The sequence below is a fragment of the Notolepis coatsorum genome, assembly GCF_963971535.1.
Source record: "Notolepis coatsorum genome assembly, chromosome: 2".
NCBI classification, from domain to species: Eukaryota; Metazoa; Chordata; class Actinopteri; order Aulopiformes; family Paralepididae; genus Notolepis; species Notolepis coatsorum.
The window spans coordinates 48,777,890-48,800,269 of NC_140166.1; the positions used below are offsets into that span (position 1 = coordinate 48,777,890).

At 41.7% G+C, this 22,380-nt stretch overlaps 1 protein-coding gene across 1 annotated transcript in view; it reads right to left on the reverse strand.

The window, feature by feature from the left end:
• Positions 1 to 22,380, reverse strand: part of tacr1a (tachykinin receptor 1a) — a gene marked incomplete at both ends in the record, with an annotated part of 86,952 nt that overhangs the window by 17,467 nt on the left and 47,105 nt on the right. Inside the window, one exon of the mRNA XM_084308136.1 lies at positions 919 to 1,069. Within this exon, the coding sequence (XP_084164262.1) occupies positions 919 to 1,069 (151 nt within the window). The remainder of the gene's footprint in view (positions 1 to 918; positions 1,070 to 22,380) is intronic.

A 22,380-nucleotide genomic window follows, 5' to 3' on the forward strand; every position in this document is an offset into this window, starting at 1 on the left:
ATTAATTGTTTGGGGGAAAAGCAATACTTTTATTCCACATCTTTCTAAAGACTCATGTATTATAAAAAGAAAAGAATAAAGGATAATTTTAGCAGTGTACTGTATAGCAACCTTCCATTATACACAGTATCTGCCTGAGCATTTGTGAGGGTGTAGTATTGTTTGTTTTCAATATTTGCTATAGAATCTGCTTACTCCAAACCGCACGTTTGTGCACCCACGTGCACACACATACACACACAGGTACTTTTTGTGTTTGTGTTTTTTTTTATGCTTGTTTCCTGAAAAAAAATATGACGTTTTTTTCTGTACTTCTGTATACAGTGTTTATTTTTCAATTGTGAAAACTGTGTGTGTGGTGATGGTGGTGGTGATGGTGGTGGGGAGGGGGTTAGGTATAGTCATACCAACTGACATATTATTTCCACAACCACAAGATTCTATGGACAATTTTCACATTAATATAACCACAGTGCTTCAACAGTAGAAATGGTCAACATTACTCTATTACTGTTTATTATGCCTTATATCATCACTTCAGCTTTCAGCCTTTTAAATCTATTTGAAGGCAGACACACAGACAGACAGACAGACAGACAGACAGACAGACAGACAGACAGACAGACAGACAGACAGACAGACAGACAGACAGACAGACAGACAGACAGACAGACAGACAGACAGACAGACAGACAGACAGACAGACAGACAGACAGACAGACAGACAGACAGACAGACAGACAGACAGACAGACAGACAGACAGACAGACAGACAGACAGACAGACAGACAGACAGACAGACAGACAGACAGACAGACAGACAGAGGAAGTCAGATCCCCCAAGGTGACGTCAACAGCAGTTGTAGTGAATCACAATCATGATAAAAGTAAGATAAAAAAGCGATATATTGAAGTGACCTTGCGCTTGGCAGTCAGCTGTTCTTTGTAGCGGTCGGAGGAGTCTCCAGGGATCTCACTGGCCCAGAGCGTCAGCCCCACAACCAGGTAGGCACCACCCATCACCAGCAGAGGCAGGAAGTATATCAGGATGGCCACACACACATAGTACCTACAGACAGGAAAGACAAGATAAGATAAGATATAAATTTTTTGATCCCCTTGGGGAAATGCAGGCATCATAGCAGCATGGGGGAGGGGGAGGGGAGGTACAGGTAGTAGAATACATACAGGTACAGGTCACAGAAGTATAATAGTACAGTGGAGAGGTAACATTTTTATAAAAAGGCAGTATAAACAAGATCAGGATCTTTAACACCAACGTGAAGTCAGTCCTACTCTATGGCCTTCGGCTTCAAACCTATCCTTTTTTATTTTCACTTTATTTGTGAAAATGTTTGAAAAATTATTTGTTTGTTTATTTATTTGTAAACATTCGAAATAAAATAAAATAATTCATTCATTCATTCATTCATTCATTCATTCATTCATTCATTCATTCATGGCGCTGAGACCTGGAGGACCACTGTCACCACAACCAATAAACTACAAGTTTTCCTAAACACCTGTCTGCGCCGAATCCTCCAGATTCGCTGGCCTAACACCATCAGCAACAAAGACCTGTGGCAACGAACACAACAACAGCCAGCAGAGAAAGAGATTCTCCAACGGCGTTGGAGATGGATTGGCCATACACTCCGTAAACCATCCCTGAGCATCACAAGACAATCTCTCAGGTGGAACCCCCAAGGGAAAAGAAAGAGAGGCCGACCACGAAACACCTGGCGCAGAGACTTGGAAGATGATGCCAAGAAGATGGGACACACCTGGGGCCAGCTTGAGAGGTTGGCTCAGGATGGGGATGCTTGGAGAACCCTTGTTGACGGCCTATGCCCCAAACGGGGTAAAAGGCGTAAGTAAGTAAAGTAAGTGTAAACAATATAACAATATAATTAACTCATGCGCATATGGGCAACAAGGTGCGAGATGAGGGTATGCATGCCCTCTCAGTTACATTTGCCCTACAATGAATATAGTTACAATATATAATATATCATCTAATAATCCAATAATCTAAATATAATCTAATAGATAATCTAAGGGTGGTGGGACAGGGAAGCAGGAGGGTGTTGGAACTGGAATCAAAAACATATAAAAAAAAATCAACATACAGTATGAGTTTGATTCTGAATATATAATTATATGAAAGACATGTGCTTTCTATCCAGACAGTTTCTGTGAGATTTGCCCACTTTTGGACAGATCGTCCACAGAGATGTCTGTCGTTGCTCCAATGACAGGGAGCTAAATGGCATTAGGTTTGTGGCTCACAAGAAAATGTATTTGAAAAACTCAAAAGCAATGTCTCTCTTTCCAGAAATCATGACCTGGTTACTCAAGATAATCCACACAGACCGTTGTGAACAGTTTCACTATTTTCTACCAAAGTACACCCACAATTTTCTTTTATTATAGATTCATTAATCAAGAATTCGTTTTGGGGAAAAGCAATACTGTTATTCTGCATCTTTCTAAAAGTAATGTGCATGTATTATAAAAAAAAAAAAAAGATTACTCTACATACAAATTGTACCTTTAATATTGGTTATTGATATCGGTGCATCCCTAGTGGTCAGATATATTCCCAAGAATGCACTTCTCATCAATATGTAATAGATTTATTCACCTGCAACACTGGCTCATGCACGGACACAAGTTTTGCCCAAGGCTTTACTGGTCCTCCATTTTGATGCCCATGTCCAAGACACTTGAGAGACCATTATTAGAGACCAATCCAAATCCTCTTACAGTCGTTTTTGGCACTCCACTGTATTGGACTGACAGCAGACATCTCTACGGCATATCACACCAAAACTATCCGGATGGATAGACAGCACTTCAGGTAAGGGGAAAATATGGGGGGGGGGGGGGGGTATTTTGGGTGAACTGTTTATGTAAGAAGACCTATGCGGAAAGACCTGAGTAAAACAATGACGTTACAAAAGATATCAAGTTCAAGTTCAAGTTCAAGTTCTTTAATAGTCAGAAACGCACAAGTTAGGACATTCCATACATCCCCCATCATCTGTGGAATCTTTGTATTTGTTTAGAACTCTTGTGCTTTCACTGTCAGAACCCTTTGGAATTCTAGTCTGGGTGAGGTGGTGGTGTGATATGCTTTTGAATACTAATTTACTCATCAGACTAATTGCCTGGATCGATCATGCCAGCGTATGCAGAAATAAAAAAAACTAAAAAACAATTATGATGCCAGGGGAAGTAGTGGAACTGCTACTCACTTTCATTTATTATAGGATTTACAAACCTTTACGAATAAACAAATCATGACAGCGGCGGTATTCAGCCAATGATTCAGTCATCAGTCACATAGATACAGTCTGCAGAGTGTGTGTGTGTGTGTGTGTGTGTGTGTGTGTGTGTGTGTGTGTGTGTGTGTGTGTGTGTGTGTGTGTGTGTGTGTGTGTGTGTGTGTGTGTGTGTGTGTGTGTGTGTGTGTGTGTGTGTGTGTGTGTGTGTGTGTGTGTGTATCTTTTGTGTGCATGAGACCCAGCTCTACTTCAGCAGACGCAGAGGGACAATCCATTTCTCTCGCTGAACACGGCACAGCTGAGCCTCACAGGCCATTTCCTTGGTAATTAACTTCAATCATGTTACAGTAATCAGACTGTATACCCAGGGGCTCCATAGAAGGCCGTGGTACAGAACCACATGCATGACTGTAAAAACAAGCACAAAATCACTCTGTCCCATGTACTACCTACAAATGTAATAATGCAACCGTCAAGAACCATCTACCTATAACCACATCTACTGTCCCTAAGTTAGTGAGTGAGTGAAGTGAGTGAGTGTGTGAGTGACCTGAACATTTGCTGTTGCCACACTGTGCTGTCTGCACTATCTATCTATCCATCCATCCATCCATCCATCCATCCATCCATCCATCCATCCATCCATCCATCCATCCATCCATCCATCCATCCATCCATCCATCCATCCATCCATCCATCCATCCATCCATCCATCCATCCATCCATCCATCCATCCATCCATCCATCCATCCATCCATCCATCCATCCATCCATCTAGCTATCCATCCATCCATCCATCCAGTGATGAAACGGCCTACAGGAGAGAGGTTGACAACCTGGCAAAGTGGTGCACAACCTCTGGAGAACAACCTCTCCCTCAATGTGGAAAAAACTAAAGAGCTGGTCATAGACTACAAGAGAGGGGGAGATAAACTGGACCCCATCACCATCGACGGGGCTGCAGTGGAGAGAGTCAGCAGCTTCAAGTTTCTCGGTGTCCACATCACCGACAAACTCACCCGGGACGTCCACACAACTCATGTGGTAAAGAAGGCCCAACAATGCCTCTACCACCTCACGAGGCTGAAGAAGTTCGGCATGACACCAAAGATCCTGAAGGCATTCTACAGGGGGACAACAGAGAGCGTCCTGACGGGGTGCATCACCGCCTGGAGGGGGAACTGCACCGACCTCAACCTCAGAGCGCTGAGCAGAGTCGTGAGGACAGCTAAAAAATCTGTGGATGTGAGCTTCCCTCCATCCAGGAAATATATGAGAACCGGTGCATCAAAAAAGCCCGGAATATTATCAAGGACCTTAACCACCCCAATCATGGACTGTTCCAGCTGATGCGGTCTGGAAAGCGCTACCGCAGCCACACAGCCAGAACCAACCGGCTGAAGAAAAAAAATGTCCCCCAAGCCATCAGACTCGTCAACAGAGCCCATTGACTCCCCCCTAATCCCCCCAACCACTTGAGAACACTTCTGCTGATGATAAAAAATTTAAACTGTATGTGCACATTGCTCATTGCACATCACACCACATACTTTTTTTTTCTTTGGAACTGTACATAGCCATTTTGTCCATCCATCAACTAGTCAAAACCCCATTACCAAGTCTGTCTTACTCTTCTTCACAGAGAATCTTTCCAACATTAAAAAAATAAACATACATTCTCCTGAAAGATTATGTTCCATTTAATTACAAAATGTAACTTCTTTGAAACACAAAGGGCAGGATCCACAAAGGGTTTGCGCAGCTTTTTCTGACTCAGTTTGCTATCCACAGAGGAGGACATGCAACGGGTGAAATGAGGTGGTAACTGCGTTCCGTCCGGTGCAATTATCTATAATTAGTCTCTAACTACACACCCTCAAGACCCCTCCGCTCTACATCCACTGGCCGCCTCAGACCCACTCCTAACCGAGCTCCGGTAGGGTCATCAAAGAGAAGCCGCCTATTCTCGGTCCTCGCCCCACAATGGTGGAATGAACTTCCCACCACAGTCAGGACGCATCTATGCTTTTACCAACGAGTTCGTGTTTCCGGGTTCCCGTTTTGCGCTCTGATTGGCCACTGACCTACGCTAGTACGCCCCCCTCGCTATAAGCACAGATTTTTACACAACACGCGAGATATGAAGACAGATTTAACTGGGTATAGGAAGGAAGTACCATACGAGCCGCAAAGTGAACATGCAGTGAGTCTGCGACAACAACCCAATAATAAACACTCGAAACAGCTATTACCAGACAATTACAACAGCAGTGGTGCCTGCTTCAAATGTCACGTATTATAGGCTATAAGCCCGTGTAGATCTATTTGGAATAATAAACATATACACCCTCTAGCAAAACATGACACAATGTGATCCTATCTCCGATAGAGCGGCTGGTCGCAGAGACGCGAGTTGAACGAACACATCGGGAGGAGAATGAATGAATGAATGAAAACTTTATTTAACAGATTGCAGAATGGGTACAATACAGTACGGCTCAATACACACAGTTGTTAAGGGGATGCAGACCAGAGAAAGACGTTTGTCTTGTTTACATCAGGGTCCCCCATTTTCAATTCAGTGAATTGTGACCAGGAGAATAGACCAGACGCGCATCATCCTATAATAACCTCATGTCCCCAAAGGCGATTAAATGAAAATCTACTTCATTCATAAAACACGGCAGGCCTGTGTGTGACTATAGTACTTGTTGTCAGCGATGGGATTGTCTTCTTTATAGATAAATAAGCCAACACGGCCGCCCGTGTTGTTGTGACGATGCATCTCTAGAGCAGTGGTTCTCAAACTTTTTACACCAAGTACCACCTGAGAATGTAGCTGGCTCTCCAAGTACCACCATATGACCGGCGTTAAAATACAGTCTATTCAGCTATGCACAGTTCACGCAGGAGGCAAATGTATTCCTAATACCATTATTTATTGTTAACTTTTGTCAGACACAGCCTCAATGTACAAAGGGATAGCACTAGAACTAGCAAACGCTTCCACACAACTCATACAATGCAAGGGGCATTGAGAACATAATAACGAACATTCTCAAATGTACTTAATTCTCTCTCTATCTCTCTCTCTCACGTCATTCTCTCTCTCACACACTCACACACACACACACACACACACACACACACACACACACACACACACACACACACACACACACACACACACACATTTAGTTAGAAAAACTTAATTTCCTGCATTCTGGTGCAGGAATTTTTGAATTTTTACCCTTTAAATGCCAGTGTTTGTGATGGGCATCACAAATTATTGTAAAAAAGAAAAGAAAACACATATTCAATACATTTTTGAATGTTTACCCTTTAAATGCCAGTTTGTGTGATGGCATCACAAATTATTGTAAAAAAAAACACAAAAAAGTAAAATATTTTCAATATATCAAATGCAAAGCACATTTTTCTGGGGGGGATTATTACAGGTTAGGCATGTGTCAATGATTAGCAGCAACACAGATTTTGATGGATTTTTTGTAATGTCAGATTTAACACCAACTCTTTTCAGAAAAGTGGGAGAACTTCATTTTTTATCTGACATTACAAAAAAATCTAAAAATAAATGGTTATGATCAGGGCTGAAGTTGAATTAAAGATTTATGACTGTTTAGACTGCATTACTCTCTGTCACAGTGATCTCCTGGTTGTTCCCCACTTAGGTTATCTAACTATCGTGCCACCGCAACCAGAAACACTGGCCTGGCCTGCTTCTAATTTCAGTGGCCTGACACATTTTTTTATTTTTATTTTTTATTTTTTTGCTTTTTTGTAAATGTTTTCAAGTACCACCAGCAGTACCACCAAGTACCACTAGTGGTACGCGTACCAAATCAAATCAAATCAAATCAAATTTATTTATAGGGCCCGACAACACACGTTAATGTCCCCATGGGCCGTACAGGTCTTCTTTAAACAAGTCAAGAAGAAAACATAACAATAAGTCAAGAACAGAACAAGAACACCATAAGGTCCAAACATTTTTAGATGAATGCAAATAAATGAAAGAATGCAAGCACTCCCAGACATACCCCACGCGAAGGCAAGGAAAAACTCACTAAAACCTAACAATAGGGAAAAAAGCTCCACAGGCAGTGTGGAGGAGAGAAACCTTAGAAGGGCCATTCAAGGGGGGATCTCCCTTCTTAGATGTTGGTGATAGTAGTGTTGCAGACGGACAGTTGGTAAGCATGCACTCATGTGTGTGGTGAAACACAGATGAGTGCATGCAATAGCAACTGTACATTTTGAAAGATTAAAGATAGAGCTAATAGCGATAGCAACTGAACATTTTGAAAGATTAAAGATAGAGTTGATAGCGGATCTATTTGAGGCACAGGGGCGGCGCAAAGAGGGTCACGTCCTCCCCGTCTTAGTCACGGGACATTCAACACTCCGGTCGTTGCTCAGGGACAGCCGGAGACAGGGAGATAGGGGGCGGCGCAGAGAGGGTCGCGAACTCCCCGACATCATCGTACCACAGTTTGAGAACCACTGCTCTAGAGCAAGACTCGCTATAAATGTTTCAAAGCAGTGTTCGAATTATGAGGGGGCCAATGGGGGCTCAGCCCCCATAGCTAGAGTCTGAGCCCCCATAGTCAAGACCCCCTGTGGGGGTCTCTCAAAAAAATTATATAATTTTTTTTAATGTACAAATTAGTATTATTTATGTTACCTAAATAAATTGTTAATAGATCATATTTTTCTTTTCAGTTTTTAAAATAACCGAGTAATTAATGTTGTGGAATAGGCTGCATTTCACCTCCAAGCCGCTATGCGTCGCCCATGAGCATCGCCCATAAGTTTAACGCTACTCCAACCTAGTGAAGAAGAAGCAGCAAGCAGCTGCTGTAAACAGAAAGCTGCCGGTCCGTGTCCTGCAACTGAAAACATAAACACTAAACAGTACGCCACATGCCGCCCAAAAAAATGGCTCAACCCGCCGCAAAGGCTGTACAAAGCTGGACAGCTTTGGTTTTATAAAAAGGCCAAAGACTGACGCTGTTAGTGCAGCAGCTAGCAGCGCTACTGTCACTGAAGTTGACACTGCTATTGCTAGTACTAGTGTTAGCTCTGCTGCTCCTGTGCACAGTGCACCTGTTATTGTTACCGCGCCGGTTGCCACTGCCAGACCCGAGTCTCCACCACTAGACCTGGACTGTGCTGCTACTCAACCACCACAATGCTGGGGTCCGAGTCAGTGGAACTTTTGGAAAAATAAATATACTGTAGCTGGTTATTTGCCAAGGAGGGATGCATTGGCTGCCTTCCATGTAAAAACGCCAAGACATGTTAAATAAATCATTTGGAGCCCATTTGGCAGAGCAGTGGATGAATGGGACTGTGACTAGCTCTCAGAGCAAGAAGTTGAGGAAGAAAATATACTTGCACAGTGATAGCATTGCTCATAAGCAAGCTATAGAAATAGTCAAAACCAGAAGGAAGTGCTTCCAAAAAAAGTTAGCGAAATCACATCTGCTTTGCTCAAGGAGACAGCCAGTTCATTCAGGGCATACTGTCGCTAAAGAAAGGTTGCCGTATACCCAATTGAACCCCCTTATGACACCTAATGAGTTGAACGGTGCGACAGTCGGGCCAGCTCAGCTCACCGATCCGATCATTCTTGTGCACAGATCATAGAGCACATTGCCACAGAGATGAAAAAAAACATTATTTATTTAGATTTATACAAGTATTTATTTTATGTTCATTTTATTATCAGATGATAATGTTACTTACTGTATCCTGATAAATGCTGCTGTTGTGCCATACAACTATTTATTTTCCATTAGATTATTTTGTTAGTTTTTGATTTATAAGTGCAGAGACGAATAAATGTTAATTCAAGTTCATACATTTGGTCTAATTTTTTCAAATTACATTGTTTTAATTGATCAGATGCAAAATGCAAATAAGTAAATATGGCATTATATATCAGAGGTGAGTAAGAAAATGAACAAATGTTGATGGTTAAGAATGAGACTGAATAATGACATCACACAATAGTCTAATGATTAGACTGTTGTGTGATGTCATTATTACTAGTATTAGACTAATCCTAATGAGATATTCCTCTAAATATGACTTCGAAAACAGCCACAATTTCAGGAAAAAAATTTAAAAAAAAAAAATTCAGGGGGCCCCCATAGCTCTCAGGTGATAATTCGAACCCTGTTTCAAAGTGTAACTCAACTGAAGAAGACCGTATAGCCTGCTGTACTGAATTGTCCGGTAAGTCTAACTAACAACAAGGCTATATTGCTCCATTCAGTGTTTATTATAATAACCTATTTGAGCTCATCATCACTGACCAGGGAACCCACACTGTGGCCGGATAATAATAAACAATAGCGCACAGACACACGCTCATAGCGAGGGGGGCGTACTAGGGTAGGTCAGTGGTCAATCAGAGCGCAAAACGGGAACCCGGAAACACGAACGCGTTGGTAAAAGCATAGACGCAGTCAGGACAGCCGAATCCCGACCAATCTTTTGCTGTCGACTAAAAACACACTTCCTCAATCAATATCTGAAATGAAAAAAAATTTATGAATAAAACAACCTTCTTACTGTCCTATACTATCATGCACTCCTCCTACTCTCCTAATATGTCTTATGTCTATGCACTCAATACTGCAGCACCCAAGTTTCAGCATTGTTTGATCATTGTTACTCAGCTGAAAGAGTTGTACCCTTCCTGCTGACTTGTCGTACAGAACTTGTAAGTCGCTTTCGATAAAAGCGTCAGCTAAATGACAAAATGTTAAATGTAAATGTACCAGTAGTTTTGTTGAACCAAGAGTAAGTGAAGAAAGCTGCGGTGAACATTTAGCACAAGGCAGACGAAAACCATTTCAGGGGGAAAGTAAGCTGCCATCCAATCCACTTACTTGGGAGAATTGTGAGGCATTTGTATTTTGCACACAAGTAGCCATACGGATAATCCGCTTAGAGCAAAAACTCTTGGATGTAAATCCTTTTGTGTGTGTGAGTTTCCCTGCACAAGCTTCCGGGTGCTGTGTGCTGCTTCAGCCTCATATTGGACACTATATTAATGCCTTTCACAGTCTGTTAAGAACGATTAGGACACATAATGTCATGGACCATTTCCACCTGCAGCATGTCACCAGTCACCACATTTCAAACTAGAGTGACCAGGAGCTTATGAATATGCCTTTTGCGATTTAAAGTCATTAAAGCCATTAACTTTAATCAACGTTTATGTACCTTAGCCTTAAGACTTGTATGATCTTAAGAATGCAGAAGCGTGTTAAGACATGTCATAAGCCATTGGGTTCAGATTACCCCTGCATATATTCCCCTGGCTGTCACTAATCAAATGGTTTAACATTATATTACAACTGTTGAGTGTCTCTTTAAATTATATCAAGTAGGACTTACGAGAGCCCCTAGACACTCCTAGGCTATGTTATTATTTGATGTTCTTATTCTATGTTTTGTATTTAAAGCCCTTTATCTGTGAAGGTACACAGTGAACCTTTCTGTTAAATTCTCATATTTACTTGTTTTAATAATAATAATAATAATAATAATAATAATAATAATAATAATAATAATAATAATAATAATAATAATAATAATAATAATAATAATAATAATAATAATAATTATAATAATAATAATAATAATAATAATAATAATAATAATAATAATAATAATAATAATAATAATAATAATAATAATAATAATAATAATAATAATAATAATAATAATAATAATAATAATAATAATAATAATAATAATAATAATAATAATAATAATAATAATAATAATAATAATAGCTTCATTTTATATAGCGCCTTACAAAGGACCCATGTCGCTTTACATAGGGGGAGAAAATAACAAAAGTAACAAACATAGTGGACAGACACAACATACAAAATGAGAAATTAGGGGTTAAAGGCCAAGTTGAAGAGGTGGGTTTTGAGCAGTTTTTTGAATGAGTCCAGAGTTGGGGCGTTGCGGAGTTCTGCGGGAGGGAGTTCCAGAGGGTGGGAGGCTGGGAGCTGCCACACTGAAAGCTCTGTCCCCGAAGGTCCGCAGTCTGGTTCGGGGGATGGAGAGCTGACCAGTGTCCGTGGATCGCAGGGACCGTGACTGAGTGGAGGAGGTCAGTGAGGTACTGAGGTGCCAGAGCGTGGAGGGATTTGTAGGTGATGCAGGATTTGATGGGGAGCTTTTATCTACAATTTCCACGCTTTCAGGTCCAGTGGATCAGAACACCACGTATAAATGTGTAAGGGGGGTGGGTGCCCAGAGTGCACTCAATGAAAATGTGTTATTTTTAAGTCTGTCAAAGTTAAGACAGAGAGAGAGAGAGAGAGAGAGAGAGAGAGAGAGAGAGAGAGAGAGAGAGAGAGAGAGAGAGAGAGAGAGAGATAGAGAGAGAAAGAGAGAGAGAGAGAGAGAGAGAGAGAGAGAGAGAGAGAGAGAGAGAGAGAGAGAGAGAGAGAGAGAGAGAGAGAGAGAGAGAGACTGGGGTGAGAGAGATGAGGAAGGGGCAAGAGAGAAAGAAGAGAGCTGGGAGAGTGTGTGTGAGAGAGAGGGGGGGGCGGGGGTGTGAGTCCTCAGCCCTTGTGTGGGTGAATGTAACAAGTTCCTAACATTTTCTTTCCCCTATTATTTCATGCACACTTTATTCATTGTTTTAAATTATTAAACATTTTAAGTTATTTTGTGCATCACTCTGTTTTGAATTTGATTTAATTTTGTGTTAAATGGCTGCATAAAGCAAGCATTTGTTGACTCATGTTGATAATAAGAGTATTAAAACTTGAAAAAGATCCATTTAAGGTAGATTTAAAACAGGTACGAAATATGCGCTTACTTTGCGATTAATCGCGAGTTAACTATGGACAATCATGCGATTAATCAGATTAAATATTTTTATCGATTGACAGCCTTAGCCTTATGTTCTTCACTGAAAATTTGCCAAAAAATAGTTTAGTAAAAAAGTATTCATTGTATCATTTCTCTTTTAGTAAACATTGAAAACGGGTCCCACAGACCTGAACACCACACACGGGTTAAGCTTTTTAAAATGTGCAGAATCAGGATGTGTACGTGGATGTACCGTACCGGCGACACGGTCAAGTTCAAAACCCAGGTCTCTCAAACTCTCTCAGTTATGAATAGTCTAATAGATAGGCTCCCAATCATTTCCAGGCAGTGGTGTGATATGCTTTTGAATACTAATTTAATCATCAGAGTAATTGCCTGAATAAATCATGGTGTCAACCAGTTACGCTTTTTAAAATGTGCAGAATCAAGATCTGTACGTGGATGGATATTTAATTTATGGATTTTCTATTGTATTTATAAGCATATTGACATATGTTCTTACCATAGGCTGTTACAGAAGGGCAATGGACCTCATGCACCAACATTCTTGTAAGTTTCCTCGTAAATAACCTTGTATGAAGTTAGTAAGAGAAAACCTACGATATAGTCCCCCCCGGAGTCATCAACGCGTGGAGAGGTGCTCTTAAGTTGCCAAAATGATCGCAGCTGCGAACTCCTTGATGGAAGTACGTCACTCTTTCTATATATATACTGGAAGCGCGTTCTCAAACACCTGAATTTGCAAACAGACACGCCCCGCCAGCACCTTATAAGGCGAAGGACCGTGTGCCAAATGGAAGCGAGAGGCTCAACATTGCATCTGTGGTGTACTGACCCCTGTATTCAACAGGTAGCGTGGAAGCGATTTGTGATCAATTAGATTAGATTCCATTCAAATGTATTGTCATCATACAGCACAAGTACAATACAACGGAAATAAGTTTGGCATCTGACCAGAGTACAAATGTAACAGTAAAGTGCAATAGTAATATACAATGTACAGGTGATTAAACTGGGTATAAAATATATAAATACTACTGAGTAATAGTGCTCATCAGATGCATGTACAGAGTTGTAGTACAGTGATACAGGTATAGGGAGGTGTAGTCTGACGTCACTGGTTGTTCCACACGTATAGGGATTTATCATTGGGAAAATGGATTATCGGCTATTGTAACAATTCTGCCGCATGAACATTGGCAAGCTTTGCATTTTGCAGTTCCCTTCTACCACTAACATAATTGTTTAAGCATTTTTGGTTGAAACAAAGGTAGTTATAAGGTTTTTAATTTGTCGTAAAAAAAAGAACTACATTTACCACTAGGCAGCCTGTTGTTCAGTACGCGGCCGCTATTGGCTGTCGCCTTATCCCCGTCACGGGTCATAGTACCAAGCTAGCTAGCTAACGTTACCGTTACCCCGCTAAATGCTATTACGTAGCATTATGTCTACTGTCGTGAACCATTTAAAATCGGGGCATGTAGAGGAGTTTCGGGAATGAATAAAATGTGCAGGTCCTCTTCTCAGACCTGTGGGGCAAAGCACTGCACGCATCATGCCGGCTAGCAAACTAGCTAGCTACACGTCACGGCATGTTGATAGCACGATAGTAGCCCCTTTCGTGACTGTGATGCACTCGGTGCATCACAGTCACGAAAAGGGCTACCACGATAGCTAACTAACGTTAATGTTACAAGCTCAAAAGCCTTATAACTACTACTACTGTCGTGTCCATAAGTTCCCTGGCAGAATACTTTGTTTGTGAGGACAAACGTATACAAAGAGGAGAGAACCATTTTAAATCGGGGCATGTTAGAGTTTCGGGAATACCGGCTAGCAAGCTAGCTAGCTACTAACGTCATGTAAAAAAAATAACGTTATGAACTATACACAATATGTACAACGAAACAATGATTTACATTAGTATTTACAGTGATTTAATATGCAGCGAAATAACGTTATACGATTTAAAATATAAATACAAATATGGTAACGTGATTGTTGCTTTTAAAAATGGTGGTTGGCTTTAGAGATTAATGGTTATGACCACCAGAGAGATACTAGCCACAGATTCAGGGTCAGTTATTTTCCCATTGTACGAATTGTTAAGCTTATGGAATGTAAGGGAAATCTGATCCTAGGTCTGTGACTAAAGCCAGGCGTCTACGCTGTGGTGACGTCAGTCAGCAGCGCCAAATAGCAGTGTAGTTTCCCAGCGAACGAAAACATAAACGTTGTTATTTTGCTACCTTTACGATTAATTGCGAATATTTTCATGTTGAGCTATAGATTGTGGATGAATACGCACAGAAAGGTACACCATGCCAACGTTAATGCTTTATTTATCTAAAACGAGCCGATTTAGAAACGGTCAATGGGGAAATACATGGAGTGGAAAAGAGGGTGGAACAGGAAAAACGAAGATGACGTAACCATTACACCTCCCTATAGAGACCCTATAGTAGTAGCAGAATGTAGATGTGTCCATTATATTCCACTATAGCTATATCCGCGCGGTTGGGTTTAGTGCTTATTTATTTATTTATACATCACGATGCCTCGTTGAGGCATGTCTGTAAATGTAAAACTTAATTTTAAGAGACAAAGACTGTCGTATTTATTATTATTATATGATTTTATTCCGAGGATGTCTGTAGAATCGACGTGAATGCAATCACCAGGATTTCTCCCAAATAAAGCGCTTAACTCATTCTGCGCTAAACACGGGTTTAGATCCTTTTTTCTTTTTTTCAATTTCCCCATTCTAAACACTTGCGCGGACCTGCCTGTGTCTCCCTGCAGTACACAGCCATCTGTCGCGGATTTGTTTGCCTGAAACCTATTGCTTTCCGTATTCTAGCCAGGCCCAATGCACACCGGTAATGGCGATCGCGATGGAACTACTGGGATTATTCATTTTGGAGTACCTTCTTACAACGGTAAGGTATATGTGACTCTGCGTCACCAAACCCGACTTGGAGATACAAGGATCAGAAAATGCGAAAATGTCTTGCAATTCAGAAAATCGAAATCTTGCTTTTTTGACTACTTTGAAATGTCATTGCTCTGTTCCCTTATTTGCAAACTTTAATACAACTTGTAAATGAGTTAATTATTGTCCGACAGAATTGTGTCTCAATACTGTGGAAAGACTACAGATGAGGGCTTACGCTGGGTGTGGTCTGTCTGCGCGTGCTTCATGCATTAATCTTCACAGGTACTTAGCGAGGTGTTAAAAACACACACAAGGACACAAGCTCTCCTTTCTTAGCAGAGAGAACGAAAATGTTAATACACTTTAGGGCTGGGCGATATGGCAAAAAATCATATCGCGATAACGATATGATAATGTTATCATATTTCTCTATATCGATAATTACCGAAATTCTAATTTTTTTAAACAACAGATGTATGTTTATTTTGCAGCAATTCTTTGTCGTTGGCGCCATCTTTAGTGTTACATCCCCTCACACTCCAGTTCTCAGGCTGCAGCTGGTTTAAAAGCTAAAGTAAACCGGCTTCTCTGCTGGCTGTGGCTCCAGGGGAGTTGAACAGTTCTGGCTCTGCTAGTTTATTTTCGATCTTTTGGCGCTTTTTTGGTGGACAAACCACCGCACATGTGCACCGTGACTCGTGACTGGAGTCTAGCTCTGCTAGCACACATAGCCTACTGTGTACAGACGGTTTCAAACTGTATTTTAAATTAGAAAGCAAACAAAATAAATGGACAAGAGAAAAATAAATCTCAATTTGGTCAGTATTGTCATTTGGACAAGCAAAGCCATTACTTTAAGTTGCAGGCAAGAAAGACAAGTCTGTCCACTGTCTCTGCCCTGTTGCAGGCCAAAAAAAATAATAAAATTTAAAATATCGATATTCGATATCGATTATTAAAATATATCGCGATATTTATCGTTATCGTTATATCGCCCAGCCCTAATACACTTATCTTAACGTTATAAGTTATAGCAACTTAACTTGTGACAAACGCAGTATCTATATTAAAAAGACCTAAGACAAAGCGGGGCTCGCAACTCATTAGTAGTTCCAAGGTGTTTATTTGTCAAAAAGGCAGATGCAACGTTTCGACCCTTCCGGTCTTCTTCAAGCATGAAGACAACACAACACTGACATCTTTTTATACAGGAAGTGAACTAAATTGAATATCAGCCCCACCTGGTGATCAGGGGCGGTCCCAAGATTTGCATGATACATTCTATACATGATTAAGTAACAATTTCTTTTCATTTGAAATTTTTTAGAAGATTTGAGAAATATCTATATTAAACACAACATTAAGACATAATTTACAGATAGGCAGCAGTGTTAGTCACTGAAAAAAACACAAACAAAAAACTAAAAACAAAGTCCATTGACTGTCTCCCTCTATAAGTTAAATTTACAAATAAGGTCTAATGTCAAAGTCCTCATTGAGTCCTGTTGGTGCCATAGTTTTTTAAGATAATGGATCCACCATACTTCTCTCCTCAGTAGGAGATTATCTATATCTCCCCCTCGTCTTGGAAGATGCACTCTCTCTATTCCAAGGTATCTTAGTGATGAGACATTGTGGTGTGCCTTTTTAAAATGTAAAGCTACTGGGCTTTTTTTTATCCCCATTCCGTATCGTACTCCTGTGTTCAGCAATACGTGTTTTTAAAGCATGTGTTGTCTTACCGACATATGCCTTACCACATGGGCACTTAAGCATATAGATCACATTGGTAGTTGTACATGTTATTTTGCCTCTTATTTTTATCTCTTTCCCAGTTGTTGGGTGATAGAAAACAGTGCATTTTTCTGTAAAGTGACATTGAGCACACAAACCACAACGTCGGTTTCCATCTGGGAGGTCATCTAAAAAAAATTGTGTTTTCTCTTTGTTGCGAGGATACGGCCGCCGGGCGACAACAAATGACATCCACAGACTAAAGTTCGCAAAAAGGTTTCTAAACAATGTTATATGCATCTCATGTCCTTTCAGAAAGAACGTGTAGATTTTACACAGACACGGTGGGATAGATATAGAAACTGCGTTGAACGGTGGCTTAACTTACCAGGCCAGAATAATACCATTGTAGAGACATACAAACATTGTTTAGAAATCGATTTGTGTCATAAATGTCATGATATATCTGTATATCTGTATGTCGTGTATGTCATAAATGTCATGATGAATTGAAAATGGAAAAACCTGATGTAAACAAGACGAAAGACTTTCTCTGGTCTGCATCCCCTTAACAATTGTGTGTATTGAGCCGTACTGTTATGGTTTGTATAGCGACCCCAATTGCACGACACAGACAGGCAATCAGAGTTAGCCAAAACAAGGGCATGATTTATTATATACAAAAAAGCGGCACTCAGCCTTTAAGGGGGAAAAAACACCAAAGTCCATGAACACAAAAAACGCGGTACTGTGCCTTTAAGGGGCGCACAGGCAGGAATCCTCTAGCACAGTGATTCCCAACCTGGGGTCCACGGACCCCTGGGGGTCCGCCAGGGGGCGCAGGGGGTCCGCCAGACCACAGATGATTTGAGGTCTTTTTTTTTTTTTTTTTTTTTTTTTTTTTTTATCATCAGAAGCATGAATAGTCTCTCCACTACAATAAAAAAATAAAGATAAATAAATAAACATCTAGACATGATTTTTGAATGTTAACAGTAGGCTACCGGGTAGCCGCTAAAACGCGAATCAGTTGACTGTATCACTTTCTGTAGCTAGCCTAGCACGCTAGTTAACTTTCTCGGCTCGTCTGCAGTCAGCCGCCAGAGGCGAAAATGTGTGACAAACGAAAAGGAGATGATGGCAGCTCATCTGCAAAAAAAGTTAGGACCTACAGCAATCGCGAAAATTACATCACCATGGGCTTCACTGAGGGACCAGACAAACGACCTGAGTGTGTGATTTGTGGAGAAAAGTTGGCAAACTCGAGCCTGAAGCCCAGCAAGCTGAAGAGACATCAGGCGTCTAAGCACCCAGAAACCGTTGGGAAGGATCCAGACTTTTTTCGGAGGAAAGAACAGTCTCTCAAGGCGAACAAGCCTGTTGATGTTAGAGTAGCGTGGAGCAGGGGTGGCAGTGATTTACAGAAGGCTACCGAAGCCTCCTTTGAGTGTTCGCTTTTAATTGCAAAAGCAAAGAAACCGCACAATATTGGCGAGCAGCTCATCAAACCAGCCTGCATCAAAATGGTTTAGAAACTGTGCGGCCCACAGGTGGCGGATAAACTAAAATCAGTACCACTCTCGAACAATGTAGTGAAATACCGAATTGATAAGATGTCAAGTGATTGCGAGCAGCAGCTGTCAGAAAAGCTTAGAAAGGGTCCATTTGCCATACAACTTGATGAAACTACAACTGTCGCAGACGAGGCTGTGCTCATCGTTTATGTGCAATATATTGAAAATGAGGATCTGAAGCAGGACATTCTCATGTCAGTCAACCTTACTACCACCACTCGAGGTGAGGATATTTTTACTGCAGTGGATTCTTACTTCATTCAACATAAATGCAAACCGTTCACCATTAGGGCCTGATTTGAGAGGATGAATACAGGATTTGAATATTGGCCAAAATTTTGAAATACATAAGGTGCAAGATTAGATTTGTTGATTGAAGGCACAAGTCAAAGAAGCATAGTGGGTCTAATTATGATGCATATGCCTGTGTATAAGCAGTTTGTTATTAAAATGACAAAAAAAAGGTATTAAACCCAGCTAGGACAGATTCTCTCTGCTACTGATTGGAATTTCCTGTCTCATATTTAGTTTAATTTGTTGCATTGATTTGTTCCATAAATGCAAACCGTTCACCATTAGGGCCTGATTTGAGAGGATGAATACAGCATTTGAATATTGGCCAAACATTTTGAAATGCATATGGTGCAAGATGAGATTTGTTGATTGAAGGCACAAGTCAAAGAAGCATAGTGGGTCTAATTGTGATGCATATGCCTGTGTATAAGCAGTTTGTTATTAAAATGAAAAAAAAAAAAAAAATTATGGTATCTTATTAGGAGGGGGTCCGCGAATTTCATCAGAGATGTTTGGGGGTCCCTGGGGGGAAAAAGGTTGGGAACCACTGCTCTAGCACACAGGCAAAGAGGTACACGGGAAATCTTCCAGAAACACGGGCAAAAATACACAGGACTCTTCCTTGAACACGGGCATCCTCCTACTACTTCCCAACTCCCTCTACATGGACCCGTTCCTGGGGTGAGGCTCGCCATCGCTCTCTATTACTCCATGGGAGGATGCCTGTGTTCTCACCCCATTCCCCTTGGACCCCCTGGTTGCTGCGCTGCCCGTCGGCAGCATTCTGGTCGGGAGGATGCCCGTGTTCAAGGAAGAGTCCTGTGCATTTTTGCCCGTGTTTCTGGAAGATTTCCCGTGTACCTCTTTGCCTGTGTGCTAGAGGATTCCTGCCTGTGCGCCCCTTAAAGGCACAGTACCGCGTTTTTTGTGTTCATGGACTTTGGTGTTTTTTCCCCCTTAAAGGCTGAGTGCCGCTTTTTTGTATATAATAAATCATGCCCTTGTTTTGGCTAACTCTGATTGCCTGTCTGTGTCGTGCAATTGGGGTCGCTATACAAACCATAACAGTACGGCTCAATACACACAATTGTTAAGGGGATGCAGACCAGAGAAAGACTTTCGTCTTGTTTACATCAGGTTTTTCCATTTTCAATTCATCATGACATTTATGACATACACGACATACAGATATACAGATATATCATGACATTTATGACACAAATCGATTTCTAAACAATGTTTGTATGTCTCTACAATGGTATTATTCTGGCCTGGTAAGTTAAGCCACCGTTCAACGCAGTTTCTATATCTATCCCACCGTGTCTGTGTAAAATCTACACGTTCTTTCTGAACGGACATGAGATGCATATAACATTGTTTAGAAACCTTTTTTCGAACTTTAGTCTGTGGATGTCATTTGTTGTCGCCCGGCGGCCGTATCCTCGCAACAAAGAGAGCTGCTATTGGTCGAGCGCAAGATATGTGACCGAACTCACACCAATTACGTATAAAACTACGCTACGTGACTACGTGACCAAGCATCCGTTCGCGAGGAAAGATCTAGTCGTGACTTTAAAATTATGATTGCGCAAAACGGGCAGGATTGTAAATGGAGAACTTTTTATTCCTAAATCTACAACAATATATCTTTCACCCAGAGTGAAAATTGCGTAGTCCGCCGAGGTGGGAACGGGATGAAACGGGATGAAACGATACAGCCTTCACCTTACTATCTGGCCTCAGGAACATGGCCGGCCTCCAAACACAGGGACATGTAGAAAAACGGTGGATGCATCAGGACACTTCTTCCATCCCTAGCTCTCCATGATGTCTGCGGCGCTCGCTGAGACACATCGTGTGACAGCTTTTCATACGCAACATTGTTTAATAGCCTTGAAAAAAGTCAGGCTTCTCTCTGTGTTACTTGCCAGGACGTGATTGTGTGTGTAGAGAGGTGTTGACAGAAGAGAGCTTGAGAGCCTGTCACAGCAGCCAGCTTTTCTAACACTGAACATGAACCGGTGGATGCGAATGCTGTACTGTATACACACCCGTGCAGCTGCAGACAGGGCGAGAAAGGCACACATACACACCAGCACAAGCCTCCAACACACAAACACACACAGCAAAACCTGGGGGGAGCTCTGTGGCTTGTGGAAATACACATGCTGCTACTGCTTGAATGTGTCCATCCTCCTGAAGAGCTGACAGTACTCCCAGCTGAGCCTGACATGCATTTTAAGGCAATTTGCAGAGATCAGTATGGCGTTGCCGACATCTTCCCCAGAATACAGAATGAGGAGTGTGTCTAGACCCTGGCCCGTCACAGGGAAGACAGACACGGCACCACAGCCCACCAGGAGAACCCCCCCCCCCCCGCTGCTGGCCCTGATGACCCCAGAGTCAGCGCTGCTGGCCCTGATCACCCCAGAGTTAACCAACTGACATGCTAACTGACATGGAAGGCTCATCAGTGAAATCACAGGCAGAGGACAGTGCCGAAAGAAAGGGGAGGGGGGTCACTCACTTGAGCCGAATCTGGGTTGGACATGATTTGTGGAACTCCCTCTGGTGTGGAGGTTGATGGGAGGCATGTGGGTCAGGGATGTCGCCCAGCGTTTCCGTTAGCCGGTAATTACCGGTATTTGACCGGCAAAATCTGTTGAAGTCCGACATATTTAATCTCTCAGGTCTTAATGTCCGGTGAAAATAATTCCCTCTAAGCACAATTTGATTATTTGATTGAATTGTATTAAAATAGGCTAAAATTAAATAGCCTATGCGATGAATGAAACAATCATTACATTTGTTTCATCGTTGCTTCACCAAGCAGGTATAATAATGACACCGCTGTGTCAGCGGGAGATTGCTGCTAGATTTGCGACTGCATGCAGCTGCAGAGTCACAGAATCCACCATAACCCACCCATTTGTACTGGCACAGTGCAGTACTCCAATTCAGCCATTGGCAATTCAGCTGTTGGGTGGGGGGCGCTGTTGAGCGGTCCCCAGATAGAGCCTTAAAACAGCTGAATCTGCTGCTCTGCAGCAACATACTCTTTGCAAATAAGTCGTTGCGAGGTGGAGAGAGTCATCACGCAAACCCACGATAATGTTGCCGTCTCTCTCTGCCAAATTTCTCAATTCTTCGCTTGATATAATTAATACAAATGTCCAATATAACGGAATTCGTTAGCTCATAAAAATGTGATTATAACAGACTGCCCACAGACACCTATTTGATTTAAAGTCGGCAGCAGCACGGAGTCTCTGGACTTATTTTATTTGGAATATAATGACTGTATACGCAAAAGTAGCCTAGTTTTAAGTTAAAATATTATAAATCTACATGCCTTGAGGATGTCAATTATTTTTAAGCTCAATAAACTCTCTGCCAGTGGGTCTTGGACTCCCTGACGGGCAGACCCCAGGTGGTGAGAGCAGGCAACTGCACCTCCTCATCCATCACCCTCAACATAGGGGCCCCCCAGGGCTGTGTTCTGAGTCCCCTCCTCTACTCCCTGTACACACGACTGTGTGGCTCAGCGGAGTAGCAACACAATCATCAAATTTGCCGAAGACACAGTGGTGGTGGGCCTGATCTCTGCCAACGACGAGAGGGCCTACCTGGAAGAGGTCAAGGTCCTGGCGGGATGGTGCCAGGA